The following is a 14,697-nucleotide window of genomic DNA, read 5'->3' on the forward strand; positions in this document are numbered from 1 at the left end:
TTATCCCTGTCTCAGAATGCCTCACCGAAGATGATAACATATTTATACATCTCGCCGGCAAACTACAAGAGGGGTTTCGGTAAACTTTGAGCCCGACAACAGGATCATGACGGTCTAGTCCATTCCTCGTTATGGCAGATGTTCATGAAGATCTGCTGGGGAAAAGAAGCCATGTAACCTCCGCATTTCGGTCTCGGCGTCCGTGGCCGAGGATGCAGGTCACGGGCAGCTTTGTTGTCACTTTTCGGTCTAAATGGTACTCCTTCAGATCCGATCCGAAAGACATTCCGACAGCCTGGATATAGTGGTTTTGACTGATTGATTGAGAAGTCCATTCATCATTGCCCATGCGATGGCGCTGTGGTTCCGCCCCCGGCGTATTCCAGAACACGAGGCTTGCAACAATCCAGGACATTCATTTTCCTTGCAGCCTCATGGAAGATAATCGAATAAGTTATGGTTATATTAGTATTTATGAAACCGTTCCGCCTTTTTCAGAACTACATTTCTTTGTTTTGTCACGTAGGATTTGCGTCAGTGATGGGTACTGGATTGATGACGTAACCAGCTTCAAACTTTGTGATATCATGCATCGGTGAAAAGCAACGGCTCCTGCTTCAGACTTCTCGCAACTCATCACGTCCTAACCTCAGAATTTCACCAAGGTCAACAAAATGGTTCGCGTATTCATCACAGGGTCGACTGACGGCATCGGTCAAGCTGCCGCAAAGCTCCTCGCCGAGCAAGGCCACCAAGTCGTTCTCCATGCCCGTAACGCCGATCGTGCCGCTTCAGCCAAAGCCGCCATCCCCAACGCCGCAGCTATTCTCGTTGGCAACTTATCGTCAATTGAAGAGACCAAGAAGCTCGCCAAGGACGCAAACAACGCTGGGCCATTTGATGTCGTCGTGCACAACGCAGGCATCGGCTATGGCTCGACAGCATCAAGGGAAATCACTTCGGACAAGATCTCAGCTGTGTTCGCAGTCAACACCCTCGCGCCTTATATCCTCACATGTCTCATGGATAAGCCCAAGAGCAGGCTCTTGTTCATGAGTTCGGATAGTCACTACAGTGGTGATGAGACTCTCAAGAACGCCACTCAATCGCACTCTTACGGAAACACCAAGCTTCACGACACAATGCTCGCAAAAGCATTCGCGCGACGCTGGGCCGACATCCAAGTCCTCAGCATGCATCCCGGCTGGGTAAAGACAAAAATGGGAGGAAGCTCAGCACCAGTTCAGTTAAGTGAACCAGCCAAAGCATTGGCAAGCTGGGTCGCTGGTGAAGGATCTCTGACAAAGGTCACGTCTGGTGCGTTCGTTACAACGAGTGGAGAGAGCAGACCCCATCCTGGAGCGGACAATGTGAGCAAGCAGGAAGAGTTGCTCGAGATATGCAAGTCAGTTTCTGGCGTCGAGGTACCGGGAGAGTAGAAGATAAATGCAAAAAAGAGATACCTCGCTATTGCTCGCAATCGTTTATAGGAACAGCCCGATGCGGGGGTCGAACCCGCAACCTTGAGATCGCGTACTCGTAAGAGTCTCACGCTCTACCGATTGAGCTAACCGGGCGTGGCTCTGATTGGTTGAGAGGCGAGGCCGAATTGGGTGACAGTTGATTTCGAGGGGAGATGGCCACTGTGTTTTCTTGCAAAGCTGGAGCCAGAATGGAAAGAGTTGGACCAGAACGATCGCTCTAGAGAGGTTCTAAGTATCTATCTATGGACCGTTGTATTTGCTAAACCCTGGGCGATTTACAATGTTGCACAAGGTTATGCATTGGCTTGCAGGCACAGGTTAATTGTCATCAGAATCAAATACTGTACCAGCCATTTGTAGCTACTTGGCGGTGTACAATCCTGAGACATAAAACTAGAGAACAGAAGAGTAGAAATAAAAAGAGAGTCAAGAGCTTTCAGAAAGAGGTTTGCATATTCAGGATATCTACGGAGTATGAATAATACTCATCCCCAAGTTAATGGCATGTCCAGGGTAGTATTCGCGATAAGATTGCTTATCTTATCTTTATCTGCCTCTCAACCAACCAGGTGTAAGCACCACAGAGTTCGCAACCGACTCGCATCCCAACGTTCCAACCTCATCCAGGAGCAAAAAGAAATACCTTCAAGACATCACAGAGGCCTCAAGAGCAAAAGGAAGGGTCTGGCCGGGGATTGAACCCGGGACCTCTCGCAAGCTTAGCTATAGGGTTTACCCTAAGCGAGAATCATACCACTAGACCACCAGACCGAATCAGGCATTGCTGCACGTGATGATTCTTGTTTGAGTTCGGGGCTGACAATGGAGTCTAAGAGGCTACAGTTTGCCGAAGCTGTTAGTTGGAGCGTTGTGGAGCACGGATGAGAATCCGCTAGACGAGTCACCCTGGGATTGCATCGTTCTGCCAACACTTGAACCACCTCCCGTTGTCCATGTACTCTAACAATGAAATCAATGGTCACGAAGCTCATGAACCATGTTGTCTCCCAGGTACCAAAAGCTGGCGCGGAGAGAGAGGCTTGTACATCCATTGATCCTGAAGGTTTCTTTTTGCGCCCTCCGCCAACACCTCACCATTTATCGTCCTTTATAACGCCCGATGGCCAGCTATTCCAGACAATACATATGGTGCTGCTGTAGTGGACGATGCAAAGTGGTTACTGGTAGTCGACGGCCTTGTTCGGAAACCACTCGCCCTCTCTTTGGCACAGCTCGAGGCATTGCCTCAGACTTCCGTTACGTCGTTTCACGAATGCTACGGAAGTCCGCTGAAGCCGCCAACCAGTAACCCATGGCGCATTGGTAACGTGGTATGGACCGGTGTTCGATTGTCGACTATCCTCGCTGTTGTAGATCCGCTTCCTGCAGCACGCTTTGTATGGTCAGAAGGTCTCGATCATGGAAAGTTTTTTGAGTACAAAGCAGACCGCTATCAGAAGGACTTACCTATAGCAAAGGCACAAAGGCCCGAGGTCCTTCTCGCATGGAAAATGAACGGAGAGCCACTCAGTAAAGAACGAGGCGGACCGGTGAGACTTGTTGTCCCTTGCTGGTTCGGTACGAACTCCACAAAGTGGCTTTGCAGGCTTTCACTGCAGGGAACACGTGCCCCAGGTCCTTTCGCTTCTGTTCTTTACAATGAGAAGGATCCCACAGACCCGGAGGGCGTGAAGATGCGGCCGGTATGGGAGGTTGAAGTGAACTCGATGATGACGAAGCCCGCGGACTCAGAAGTCATCTCTGCAGGCTTGGTAACAGTGGAAGGTTGGGCCTGGAGTCATGATGGTGTAGCACTGGTAGAAATCAGTAAAGATGAAGGACAAAGCTGGATTCGAGGGAAGGTAGATAACAAAGAAGATCAGGCTTGGCAAAAGTTCACTGCCGCGGTTGATCTTGAGCGTGGGGTTGGGAAGCTGATTACTCGGGCAACTTCTGAAAGTGGGATGAAGCAGCCTTTGACGGGAAGACGGAATCATGTCCATAGCATCACGGTAAATGTCAAATGATCATGTATCGTTGATGTTCGATTATTTCGAGGACAATAGGTTCGCTGTGACTTGTAGCAATAGGACTGACAAAGGATACTCTGGAACAATAAAGAGACCCGGCGTCTGTTCTTCTTCCGGCTGCGTCGAGCAGTGCTACCTCTTTGTTCAAACGAATGGTCAGAGCTCCCCTCCAACCCTCGTCACTTCGATCTTCCACTGTGAATCACAAAGGGACGCCATGAAATGAGACGCGTTCTAAAAGATGATAAATCAAATTCCTGTGAAGAAAAACAGGTCTTCTTTTTCCACCCAAGGATACCGACATAAGTTCTTGTGTCATCTCCTCCTCAACCTCACAACACCCTCGAAGCACTACCTGGAGTGCGCTACCCATCATGGCGCCTTTTGAACTAAAGTTCAACAATGAAGTCCAGCAGGTACGAATGGCTTTTGCTTTATTATTGTCCCTTGGCTAACAGTAGCAGATGATGTTCGTCGCTGGTGAGACGCAGGAAATTGCCAACGAAACCGCCGCCCTCGTCGAGCAGATTGTTCGCGACCAAATCATCCACCTGGTCAGTATACCAACTTCTTCCCTCTTCAAGATATAAAAGCTAACCCATAAACAGCTGACCAAGGCCAAAGAGCTCGCCACCCGGCGCGGTGAGAAGTTCATCGCAATCAAGGATATCCTGTTTCAGGTTCGCCATGACACCACCCGGATGACTCGCCTCCAGAATGTCATTCGCTGGAAGAGTCTTCGCAGGGAAGTGAGAAAGACAACAAATGAAAAGGAAAAGCCCGAGAAAGATGCCGAAGATAGTCTCTCCGACACGGACAACGCGGCTGGAGACGCTGCCAAGACGACTGCTGAGGCTTCCGCTGCTCTCATGCCCTGGGACGAAGAGTTCATGTTCGGCATTCGACCACCCGGCGGCGACGCTGATACCGTCCAGATCAGCGAACACACCCGCGAGCGACTTGTCTGGGCCGATGAGGTAACCAGCAAGATGTCTGGGGAAGAGTACACCAAATGGTGCTCCTACCGCAAAGCCTCCTTCCACCGCGCCAAAGAGGCCCGGTTCCGGGAGTGGGCTGGCATCGGCGTCGTAGCGGATCTCAGAAAGAAAGACGACGCCATTGAGATTCTGGGCTCCATCGCCGTGGAAATGGTTAAGCGCCTGACCGACATGGCGTTGTCAATCCAGGCACAGGAGATCACGACTCAGGGCGGGAAAGATAATGAGGCGGCGGCGGCCCTTTTGGCTAGAAGACAGGGCCTGTTCCTCATGTCGAACCCGCAGCGACCAGCTGTTGATGCTGGGCATATTCGAAAGGCGTTTGAGATGACGCAGATGAAGCCGAAGCGACGGGGATATCAGCTGAACCGGGCTGTTGGGCCGAAGCCGTTGGAGCTGATCTAGTTGGCGAGAAGGGATGAAGATTGGTGTACTTGTTTCTTTAGGATGAGATACATAGAGTACCATAGATCTAGACGATAGATTCTGTAGAGAGTCTCACGACTCAACGATCTCTTTCAGCGCCAGAAGTTGCGCATTTGTCCACTCCTTCACCTTGCCTTGCCATTTACCTCCTGCACCTCCGCCCTTGATATCCTTGATAACGACCTTGACCTTCTGCGCCATAGCATCAACAGCAACTTGATCACCAACAATAACAACCGGTCCACTGCCCTTCGGCTCCCCAATAGCAATAACAACAACAAACCCCGTCCCCTGCAGAACATCCCTCGTCTCCCCAATAATCTTATTAATAAAATCCGTGTTCCCGTCATATCGATGAATATACGCATTCATCCTATTCTGAACAATGATTCTAATAGCCTGCTCACTTTCAAACTTTGCTACCTCAAGTAAAAGCTTTCGTTCAGACCGTTTCAAGTCGGTGACTGTATCTGAGAGAGCTGTGGTTCGGGAGACGACCTCGCTGGGGACGTTGCTGGATGAGAGGATCTTTGCGATGGAGCTTATGGCGCTGACGGATGATGTGGCAAGTTTGATGGCACGATCACCTGTTATGAAGGATAGACGGCAGTTTTTACCGTGGACGGACTGTGTTGAGCCGAGGATTATGAGGGAGATGTGGGATGTTTGAGAGAGGTGAGTTCCGCAGCATCTGGCCGTAGTTAGTAAGTGCCTAGAATTTGGAGGGTGAACTTACGTGTTCGTATCAAGATCTCCAATATGAATAACGCGTACAACACCATCAGACTTGTCATAATCGCCAGGGAGCTTATCATGCTTCGCATCATCCGGCGTCTCAACCCGAATCGGCAGATTCTCACGAATCAACTCTGCACACTCATTCTGAATAGCCTGCATCTCCTCCTCCGTTGGCTTCCGCTGCAAGTCAACGTAGTTCATACCCTCTTCAGCGCCCATACCCCATCCGAGAGTCTTGAGATCGTGACGGTTCTGCATAACGGCGGAGAGGAGATGTTGGCCGGTATGTTGCTGCATGTGATCCCATCTTCGCTTCCAGTCGACTTCTTGACGGATTCTGTCACCTGAAGATAAGGGCTTGGGGGAGTAGATTACGCAGCGGAGACCTTGTCGTTGAACGTTCTTGATGGAGATGGGGGTTTGATCTGAGCCCGAGAGGGGGGTGATTGTGCCATGATCTGAAGGTTGACCACCGCCTAATCCCCTGTCAGTAAGGTCCTCTTAAACTTAGAAAGGAAACAAGTGTAAGACCTTCAGGAAACAGCACCGAGTCGGCGCACTCGATTAACCACTCATCATGCGAATGAGAATGTCCATTACTCTTCTTTGACTTGTGCGCATGCTTCGGCGCCTTTTCACACGAGATGACTTCTGTTTCGAGAGTCTTGAGGTATGAATCTGATTGACATGATAAGTCGCCGACGACGCGGCCTTTGCTGGTTTGCTCTGGTTGCGCCATGTTGACGATGAGATGCTAAGGGATGAAAGACCCATTCAATTGAGATGTTTCAATGACGTAGTGGGGTATGCTGACAAAGACGACATGTCACTTGACCAGCTGATGCTGCTAATGTCTCTCTGATACATGGACCTGGATATAAGCAGGTCCCTGGCTGTGCCTGGCAATAATATTGATATGAATCTAGCCTGCAGGGCCGGCAGACAATTTAGAGTTGGATTTGACTTTGTGTAGCGTTCAGTTACCCCGTTTTCCTCAGCAACGGTCGCTACGGCTTGGGGTCAATCACTCTGTACGAACACCAAGCCGATGTCTCTAAATCCATTTCACACCAAGGACTCATTCAAAAGAGGAACGCAGAACTGTAAAGTAATCGCAGTAGAGCATGTAATCATTGAATTGGACCTAGCTTTGCGCTGCAACTTCGAAGCAGCCTCGTTTCATCAAGCATCATCATCTTCTTCAGTCAAGTCATTACAGGCCAGTCTCCAAGAACTGAATGAGGTCCTCCTTATGTTCACTCTGCAGATCATTGATCTTCTCTCCGTTCTTGTACATGTGGAATGTTGCAGGCTGCGTAACACCGACCTCCTCCGCTAGACCTTTCAGGTCATCGATGTCGACCTTGACGAATCGGAAGTCCTTGAACTTGTCCAACTCATAGGCGCTATAACTGGTCAATGAAGATATTCGAAAGAATGATTAGAGAGACTAACTGAGCGAATGTGGCAGCAATGTGCTTTGACTCGGCGCTATGCGTGGAGTAAAAGTCCACGACGACGATGGGATACTTCTTCAGAGCATCTTGGAACTCGTCCTTGCTAGTAGCATGTCAATTCTCTGGTTTCTACCTAGGAGATGAGTGGGAACCGACGTTCGGATGTTGTGCACCATCTTTTCTGGATTGGGGGGGTGATTGACGGGTCTGATCGCAGCGAGTCAATGCGAAGTTGGTGTGCGGAAAGGTCTGGCCTGGGCCCGAGTCAAGGACGTACAGTAGTAAGTGGTGATATTTAAGACGTGCGACGGCGAAATGAACTCTGAAATGATGAGTTTTGTTGTTTCCATGTCGAAGCTTTAATGGTGACGTTGTTGATTACCTATTATGAGACCTTTTTAGCTGACATCATCATGCCGTCATTACGAAGTATCACAATGCTCTCCTCCGCACTTGTTCAACACCGAGTACCGATGTTCGGGAAACAGCAATGGCGAGATTCCGACACTTCGCCGCTGATGCCTCTTCATTTAGAAGTAACATGGTCTGCGGGAATATGAGGAATAAGAAAAGTCTCGAACCATGCCATCGAGAAATAGTTGGATAAAGTAGGCATTCACATGGATTTCGTGCGGAGATGGGCTGCAGTTGCAAATTAATTGGTAAAGTTCTCGTGATCACGATATAAAGAACGACTAAGAGTTAGTCTACAGGACCCCATATTCTAGACTTGAATCATTCTGTTCTTTCCAAGGGCAATCCCCCAAACAAGCATCCCCATGCACCATCTTTTCTACATGCCATTTACCCAATCTCATCACACTTGGTCCTGTCCTTTCCGCAGATGTACTGTAATGACAGTTAGTTGACGATGCTTATGTGAACCATTGTGATTTACTCACTGTGTATGGGCTGTCGGGGCATTCATAAAGGTGGCAAGGTCGTCCCATGCACTCCTTGGTACAAGGAACAACTCGAAGAACACTAGCTCCCTCGCAAAGGGTACTGTCACAGGCGTTGACAGCGGTGGAAGCGAGAGCGAAGAGGGCGGTGTAAATGAGCTTCATGATGGCGAGAATAAATCGGCGTTTGTTTGTTTGTTAAACAGGTGGTTTCAGTTGAGATTGTGAGTGCGTTGAAATGTAGTTCTTTGAAGAAACTTACGCCCTTTTATAAACGTTGCAGCATCCAGGACTTGGGACTCAACAGCTGAGCGCCTCGTCATACTTGATCAAAACTTGAAAGATTGATACGAAAGGACCGATATCAATGCCTTGCTGAGGGGCCTCTTGCTTCATCATGGAGTCGAAAGAAAATGTAAGCAGCCGCATGGGCAACGATTCGTTGGAGTCAATTAAGCTTACTTCCCATGACCTGCTGTCTGTAGATCCTCCTTGCATAGCCTTATCAGCCTACCCAATCAAGGAAACCTGTTACTAAGATGCTGACTGCAAGATGATTGCAGATCTTTATCCGAGGCATGGGAAAGCGCCATGAATTTCTATATACGGAAGTTCAAACAATTATGTACTGTATTCCTGTCAGCTTACATGAAACATGATACAAATACCGCCTCACGAGCCTGACAGGTTTTTGTTTCTCACACTGCAATGGAATGTTGTTTAATCAAAGAACTCAAACTGATGTCGAATAACAACCAAGCATCCAATTTTGATACCGTCTTGGCAATTTTGATCGGAACCTATTGGGCGACCTGTCTTATTTTATGCTTGGGAAGTAGACTCAAATTCACGAGTGATTACCATGAACAGCTCAAGGTTATGGCGTGGGGCATCAGCTTGCCATCAATTGGCATCTGATTATAGCATAGACTTGGAAGTCAATTCCTGAGCTTCTGAAATAGGTTATCCACAGTACCGTTGCTGACGAAGCCACACAATTCTCTACATTGTAGAAGGCCGGGGATGATGAGGAATGCTGTTTTATATGGGAGCCCCGCCGTTCTGTGGAAAGATGCATGCTTGTATCTATATATCCCAAAGGATCCGGTATCACTAGTTGCAGAAGTTCCTTATTCTGCTTGATCAATCAGTCAAGACTCGAAGCCAAAACTCAAGCCAGGCAGAATCTCAATGTTTTCGGGGCTGCTCTTAACACCAAGAAGTGTGAGATGAATGTGCCTTTCCTGATCCTGGCTGCTCTCCAAACTGATTTCTTGCTTTCCCTTGGTAGCACCCGAGTGGACAACGAAAGGCCATGTACCCTCCTCCGTAGCAGATCCATGAATGCCGTCATAGACCCCCGCAATTATATGACGTTCCTCCTTGGGCACTGAGATCGAAACTCCAGAGACCCCAACCGCACCAGATGGATGCTTTGTGTAAGGCGGTTCAGATCCATCGTCCTCCTGATAAGGTACACGCAGATGCCTCGGAGTGCGGTCGAGACACCAGAATGGTGCTTTGCCTGGATGCACCGCCTTGCCGGAAGTAGTGTAGGCAGAAGCAACAGACCACTTCAGTTCAACACCATCAGTCCTGATGCGACCACCAGGCACAGGATCGTGGTAGATAATCTCAGAGTTCGCTTCCTTCACACGTTGTTGAATCACCCCGAAGTCCTTTTCATTGGGGAGGGTATACGCCCAGTCGACGAGGGTGTTCTCCTGCAGCTCTCCCCACCTATGCGTCTTGCGCTTTTCTGGATCCAAGCCATCTTGAAAGGCGATGAGTTCTATATAGACTCCATCAGAAAATTCGATCAGTTTGTTAACTGTCCGGCCGTCTGCGTGAGCCCCTCCATTGATTACAGTAAGGACGCTCTCCAATCGCTTTGGAAGTTCTTGTAGCGTCTGGTAAGACACAAGAATCACAATGTGATCTAAAATTGGACGCAGACTGTTGCTTTCGGTCATTGTCAAAACCGGCGTTGTGTTGAAAGGTTGAAGTTGATGATGAGGGGAATAGCTCGGTGTTGTAGGCATTTTACAGTAGCCAATTGCGTGATCAGAACCAGTATTACGTCAACACATCAAAATTTACGACAGATGAGGCTGGCCTGAGCTTTCTGATAGAAACAGATGTTGGGTAAAACTCGATCCTTGTTCAAGTATAGGTCTGCAGACTTTCCTTCATAGGCCTCTCTGGATCTGTAGCAATCTGGTCCAGTTGATCCATAGCATCCCATAAGTCACCTTCACCCAATCCACGCAAGTCAGGTTTCTTTTCCATTGGCGGAGGCCCATAGGCTTCCCAAACCACCCCAATCGATTCGGCATCTCGCAGTTGCTCATCCGTAAGCCTTTGAGAAGCAAGTTCCTCCCTAATCTCCTGCATTCTTGGAGCCCAATTCATGTGCACCCATTCGAAGAACTCCTCTAGGCTCATGTCATGGCGACGGCCGTCTTCGAACTCTGTGAGGAGACTTCTAAACAATCCAAGTAGGGAAAGATCTTCCTGTTCGATTTCCTGGAGCTCCTCTTCTGGCAAAGGACCCGAAGCCTCCTCGACGATGGAGCAGCAAACGTGACGCAGACCCAGCTCAACAAACGTATAGTATCGTATAATGGCCGTATAGATCCATTGGCAGTCGCTGATTTTACCCCGATGCTCTGAGAATAAACCTTTTATTAAACCTTCTGTTGCTCGGGAAAGATGTTGTTCTGATTTGAATGAGAGCCTCCACCAATATAACCCCTCCAAGAGCTTGACCAGAGGGGTGCACCCCCCTGGAGAGCACCAGCAGCGGCATCTGTCGACAATGGTCTCTGAAAACACAATCTCAACAGCTGCTAGTGATAAAGGACAGTCCAGGGCCAACTGTTGTTCATTGGGAGTCGATAATCCCAAGCTAGCCATAAAATAGTGAGCCGCCGTCACTTCTATCTCCCGGCTGGGTAGTTTTCCAGCAGGAAGCTTTGATGAGACACTCATACCATGATCGAGCATCCAGCAAAGATATGAAGAAGAAAATCCATGGTTGGTCCATGATCTGTGTTTCGTATCACGACTCATACGAAAAGCTAAGCTGCAGATGAAGTCTGCAAACTCGTTGTCCGAGTAATAGAAACCCAGCTGGTGGGCATATTCAGCGACTTCGCCGTCAGAAATAAGTGAGTAAATCGATTCATGGTCGTATGATGATCCAATATCCTCTTCGTACACACTGAGGTATGTTGGTACGGGGCAACCTTGAGCTTCGAGTTGGTGTTGCACCCGTGCAGCATTTTGGTCCAGTATTCTTGTTTGATGAACTTCTAGACCTTCCCTTTCAGCCGGTGAAAGCCTTCGGTACGAGAGTTCCTTCAACCCTTCTCTTCTTTCTGCTAGACCTTTGATTATAATCTTACGGCCGTGTATACAGCTGTGACTGTTGTACCATGGTCTTAAGATGGCACGTAATGAGGTTGGAAAAAGCGCTGTATTTAATCGAAGAAGCATTTCCAGCACTTTACACTCTTCGCAATCTTCTTGAGGCTCTTTGATATGCTTCCGTGTTCCTCTTGCCACATAGTCGATGGGATAAATGCCCCTGTTGTCTCGAGCGCGAAGAGCTTTAGCGTCTGCATAGTGAAGCACAACGCTTATGATAGCGATATTTTGCGTTTCAATGGCAAGATGAACCGGGGACTGGCCGCAGTAATTGGTTTCGTTGATGTATGATGGGCATCTCTCCAATAACTGTTGGACTGCATTTCGATCTTGTTTAAGAACAGCCTGAGTCAAAGGGCCAAACTCTAGATCTGCACGGATTGCTAAGTCTGGGTCTGGTCTTGAATAGGCTGAGACTTACTTTCGGCTACCTGTGGAAAAGCTTGGAAGAGTATATATCCAGCACCGACACGGTATTCATCCCGCCGCCATGCTATATCCCAAGTGTGATGATGGCCTACCGGTTCACTGCATTTCGATAAGATAGTTGTTGCAACTTGATCAGGCCTCGTGCAGGCGGAAAACCACCCACTGGCGGCTATCAAAACAGGAAGAGGTATACTACATTAAGAACATGAATAGAAGTTATGCATAACTAGTAGGGTTGAGTATGCTTTAACTTACGCTGTGATCTTGCGTGTACAGGACGTTGGCTCAGCAATGATAGTAAGCATCTGGAATAGCTCTGCGATGTTATCGGCATTATACTCGCCGGCTGTCTATAGTACTTCGAGTTAGGCAGTAAAACAATATGTGGATAAAAACAACCTACAAGATACTTGAGTAGCGTCCACCCGAGTATTGTGTCACCATCTTCATTGACATCGGTCACAGAAGCATGGGAGTTGGCATAACACCAGATAAGTCGTCTGAAGCATGAGGCCAACAGAAAATGCATGTCCTTACGCGGTAATGAGTCATAGCAAGCGACTGTGTCCACGAGTCGAAACACAGGGGATAACCTCTCATCCACTGTCGCAATCCAGGCCACTGTTTGGCCAATTCCTAATATGCCTACACCTGTTGTGAACGACAGCGAGACTCTACTAGTACGTCCCCATAACCTTTGACTTGTGGGGATCAAGAGGCTCAAGACTCGCTTAGTTCGTCGGGTTGATGCAGGCAGCTTTGACATTGGACATTCGGGTGCATGATGGTCTCTTGATCTAACTTCAGCTTTGAGAAGTAATGGTCCCCAGTGGCGTTGACTATGTCGTATTCGTTGCGTTTTGCAAGAACACAAAGCATCAAATGCCATGCTACCGCCACCCTGATAACTGGTCGTTTGTATACTGGGTATGAATGTATCAGCTGCTGGATTCTGCAGCAAATTGGCGGCGACACTAGTGTGAGAGGTGAGGTCTGACACCTGCTGGGCTATCGTTCTCAGCAAGAGCTTTGAATCCTCGGAATCTCGTGTAAGAATCAACAGTTCTCTCACGTCTTGTTGGACAGTACTAAGTCTGTCACCATGAACCTGCGATGTCTTGTGCATTTCATCCAGAGCTGTTTTGTTCTTGTCCGATATTACGTTGACGTCGGTCAAGGCCTGATGCATGCTGTTAATAGCAGAGGTCATTGCATGGCCAGTGTTACTTCGTCAAGTATGAACATTAATATATGATATAAGATTTAGAAGTACGAAAGGTTTGAGACATACAGCTGAAATACTTGCAATATGGTTTGTAGAGCACTGTTTGCACGCGAAAGATTCTCCTCGAGCTTTTCTATGTTATGCTTCTTGAATGGGTACTTCAATTTGGCGCAAAGCTCTTTGGCCCTGGCAGCGTTGCTGTTTGGTACAGATATTATTGGACCTCTAAGCCCTTTACGACTGCCAACAAATTGTTTACCGCGGAAACGCATGAGACCTTGCATGAATCAATTGCATTTTTGGTCGTGGGATCGTCATTAGGCGCGTTAGATATCGCAACATCAAGAGCATTGATAGAAATTTGGATGTTCGTTGCGAAGTTGCGTGCTTGTTTGAGATCTTCTTCACGGCCGTCGATGTCATCGAGATATTGCGAAATTTCTTTGAATAGTTGCAAGCCCAAAGAGACAGTGCCGAACGCGCTGCCAGCTATACCGAATGCTTCCGCCATAGCGCCGAGTCGGATGCGTGCGTATCAACAAGATTGAAGTGTGGAAAAGGCAGAGAATAAGGGGCAAGGACAAAAAGAGGGACTAAACTGCCCTGCTTAATGTAGAGCCTGATTTTTATGTAGGGATCAGGTGGCTCTCATCTTGTCTAGATACTCTTTCTTTACCAATCGTAGTGGCACCGCGAGTTTCTTTTCTCAAGGTTGAGTACAAGGCTCTCAGCTCGTTATAAAGCGGTTAGCTCGATGCTTAATTGAGCCTGGTACGGCCTCTGTGGCTGAACTCAGGCATAATTGAGACCTGACATAGCCCCTCGCAAAGAAGGACAAGCAGCCTGATTGGACTTCGAGGTGCATAAGCGCTGAGAGGCACTGCCCATTCGCAGAAGTAGGCCTTATCATCGTTTGAAACCTAACGTTCGTTAACTATACGGGCATCTTTATAACAGAGAAATGCCTGTCATGAATTTGAGATGCAATTTGTGAAACGAACAAGCGAGTTGCCCGATTCAGCAGAGGATGATATAAAATGCAGTTTTGATTATCCAAAAGTAAGGCGACGTGTAATCTGATTGATTGGCATTTAGCAGACAGGAACCAACTTCAGGGCTGCCTCTCTTGAGTGATGCTCTACCAATGGTCGTTTAGGCGAATATGCAAATGCCTCTTCCATTGAAGCATGGTGTTTCATCGTGGATGAGATCTTCACCCACGTTCGGCGGATCTCAGGCAGCTGTGTCACATGGCCATTACCCGCCACTTGATCTTCATCTTCTTGACCTGAGCCCGATATAGGAGTTGATCATGTTTTGAATGGTCATTTTTTCTGAATTTGCTTCCTCTCAATATGATCTCACGAAAGGATAGGGCCCTAAACACAGTAGAGCGATAAAGAACTTTAATCAATCTATGTAAAATACTGAATAAGTACTGTGATATGCTCACGTATCTGACCTGCAGCGAGTATCCTGTTTGACTACTCTAGATACCGCAGATGTATCTGAAACGAATCTATACCACCCAATTCCCAACGCCGGAACCCAAAATAAACGAGTGTCGTAAACGCCAATG

General features: G+C 48.1%; 9 protein-coding genes and 2 non-coding genes across 13 annotated transcripts; 3 read left to right on the top strand and 8 right to left on the bottom strand.

Moving 5' to 3' along the window:
• Nucleotides 1-470: 470 nt before the first annotated feature.
• FOXG_12103 (uncharacterized protein) lies at nucleotides 471-1,971 on the top strand. Its single transcript, XM_018391830.1, has one exon. The coding sequence runs from the start codon at nucleotides 675-677 to the stop codon at nucleotides 1,437-1,439; it is 765 nt and encodes a 254-aa protein (XP_018250560.1). The 5' UTR covers nucleotides 471-674; the 3' UTR covers nucleotides 1,440-1,971.
• On the bottom strand, nucleotides 1,495-1,577 carry FOXG_20670. The gene has a single exon. It is a non-coding gene; the product is annotated as a tRNA-Lys (tRNA).
• Nucleotides 1,972-2,164: 193 nt separating the features above from the next.
• Nucleotides 2,165-2,255, bottom strand: FOXG_20671. Its single transcript has one exon. It is a non-coding gene; the product is annotated as a tRNA-Pro (tRNA).
• Nucleotides 2,256-2,321: 66 nt separating this feature from the next.
• FOXG_12104 (uncharacterized protein) lies at nucleotides 2,322-3,569 on the top strand. Its single transcript, XM_018391831.1, has one exon. The coding sequence runs from the start codon at nucleotides 2,996-2,998 to the stop codon at nucleotides 3,509-3,511; it is 516 nt and encodes a 171-aa protein (XP_018250561.1). The 5' UTR covers nucleotides 2,322-2,995; the 3' UTR covers nucleotides 3,512-3,569.
• A 319-nt stretch (nucleotides 3,570-3,888) lies between these two features.
• Nucleotides 3,889-4,917, top strand: FOXG_12105 (uncharacterized protein; the record flags this gene model as incomplete). Its single annotated transcript, XM_018391832.1, has 3 exons — nucleotides 3,889-3,930; nucleotides 3,976-4,068; nucleotides 4,123-4,917. 3 exons carry the CDS (start codon nucleotides 3,889-3,891, stop codon nucleotides 4,915-4,917), a joined length of 930 nt encoding a protein of 309 aa, XP_018250562.1.
• FOXG_12106 (uncharacterized protein) lies at nucleotides 4,848-6,444 on the bottom strand. Of its 2 annotated transcripts, XM_018391833.1 has the most exons (3): nucleotides 6,208-6,444; nucleotides 5,675-6,152; nucleotides 4,848-5,629 (listed from the first exon to the last, which is right to left on the bottom strand). In XM_018391833.1, exons 1-3 carry the CDS (start codon nucleotides 6,413-6,415, stop codon nucleotides 5,011-5,013), a joined length of 1,305 nt encoding a protein of 434 aa, XP_018250563.1. In that variant the 5' UTR covers nucleotides 6,416-6,444; the 3' UTR covers nucleotides 4,848-5,010. The 2 variants fall into 2 exon arrangements, with proteins under 2 accessions (XP_018250563.1, XP_018250564.1); XM_018391834.1 differs by having other exon boundaries at nucleotides 5,675-6,444.
• Nucleotides 6,445-6,744: 300 nt separating this feature from the next.
• FOXG_12107 (uncharacterized protein) lies at nucleotides 6,745-7,490 on the bottom strand. 2 transcript variants are annotated; one of them, XM_018391836.1, is made up of 4 exons: nucleotides 7,411-7,490; nucleotides 7,290-7,340; nucleotides 7,132-7,236; nucleotides 6,765-7,082 (listed from the first exon to the last, which is right to left on the bottom strand). In XM_018391836.1, exons 2-4 carry the CDS (start codon nucleotides 7,307-7,309, stop codon nucleotides 6,890-6,892), a joined length of 318 nt encoding a protein of 105 aa, XP_018250566.1. In that variant the 5' UTR covers nucleotides 7,310-7,340; nucleotides 7,411-7,490; the 3' UTR covers nucleotides 6,765-6,889. The 2 variants fall into 2 exon arrangements, with proteins under 2 accessions (XP_018250565.1, XP_018250566.1); XM_018391835.1 differs by having other exon boundaries at nucleotides 6,745-7,082; nucleotides 7,290-7,490.
• A 447-nt stretch (nucleotides 7,491-7,937) lies between these two features.
• Nucleotides 7,938-8,200, bottom strand: FOXG_20672 (uncharacterized protein; the record flags this gene model as incomplete). The annotated part of the gene is made up of 2 exons (XM_018400966.1): nucleotides 7,938-7,982; nucleotides 8,036-8,200. 2 exons carry the CDS (start codon nucleotides 8,198-8,200, stop codon nucleotides 7,938-7,940), a joined length of 210 nt encoding a protein of 69 aa, XP_018250567.1.
• Nucleotides 8,201-8,335: 135 nt separating this feature from the next.
• FOXG_20673 (uncharacterized protein) lies at nucleotides 8,336-8,434 on the bottom strand (the record flags this gene model as incomplete). Its single annotated transcript, XM_018400967.1, has 1 exon — nucleotides 8,336-8,434. The coding sequence occupies one exon, from the start codon at nucleotides 8,432-8,434 to the stop codon at nucleotides 8,336-8,338; it is 99 nt and encodes a 32-aa protein (XP_018250568.1).
• Nucleotides 8,435-9,186: 752 nt separating this feature from the next.
• FOXG_12108 (uncharacterized protein) lies at nucleotides 9,187-10,077 on the bottom strand (the record flags this gene model as incomplete). The annotated part of the gene is made up of 1 exon (XM_018391837.1): nucleotides 9,187-10,077. One exon carries the CDS (start codon nucleotides 10,075-10,077, stop codon nucleotides 9,187-9,189), a length of 891 nt encoding a protein of 296 aa, XP_018250569.1.
• Nucleotides 10,078-10,198: 121 nt separating this feature from the next.
• On the bottom strand, nucleotides 10,199-13,629 carry FOXG_12109 (uncharacterized protein; the record flags this gene model as incomplete). The annotated part of the gene is made up of 6 exons (XM_018391838.1): nucleotides 10,199-11,835; nucleotides 11,886-12,085; nucleotides 12,149-12,239; nucleotides 12,293-13,119; nucleotides 13,185-13,316; nucleotides 13,367-13,629. 6 exons carry the CDS (start codon nucleotides 13,627-13,629, stop codon nucleotides 10,199-10,201), a joined length of 3,150 nt encoding a protein of 1,049 aa, XP_018250570.1.
• Nucleotides 13,630-14,697: the final 1,068 nt, after the last annotated feature.

The sequence above is a fragment of the Fusarium oxysporum genome, chromosome 13, assembly GCF_000149955.1.
Source record: "Fusarium oxysporum f. sp. lycopersici 4287 chromosome 13, whole genome shotgun sequence".
NCBI lineage: Eukaryota > Fungi > Ascomycota > Sordariomycetes > Hypocreales > Nectriaceae > Fusarium > Fusarium oxysporum.

Coding starts and splice junctions, on each gene's coding strand:
- FOXG_12106 (XM_018391833.1), bottom strand. CDS start 6,415: ATGGCGCAACCAGAGCAAACCAGCAAAGGCCGCGTCGTCGGCGACTTA. Junction 6,153..6,207: donor CTCGGTGCTGTTTCCTGAAG/GTCTTACACTTG, acceptor ACAGGGGATTAG/GCGGTGGTCAACCTTCAGAT. Junction 5,630..5,674: donor GGAGATCTTGATACGAACAC/GTAAGTTCACCC, acceptor AACTACGGCCAG/ATGCTGCGGAACTCACCTCT.
- FOXG_12104 (XM_018391831.1), top strand. CDS start 2,996: ATGAACGGAGAGCCACTCAGTAAAGAACGAGGCGGACCGGTGAGACTT.
- FOXG_12103 (XM_018391830.1), top strand. CDS start 675: ATGGTTCGCGTATTCATCACAGGGTCGACTGACGGCATCGGTCAAGCT.
- FOXG_12107 (XM_018391835.1), bottom strand. CDS start 7,309: ATGGTGCACAACATCCGAAC. Junction 7,237..7,289: donor ATGGTGCACAACATCCGAAC/GTCGGTTCCCAC, acceptor ACATGCTACTAG/CAAGGACGAGTTCCAAGATG. Junction 7,083..7,131: donor ATTGCTGCCACATTCGCTCA/GTTAGTCTCTCT, acceptor GACCAGTTATAG/CGCCTATGAGTTGGACAAGT.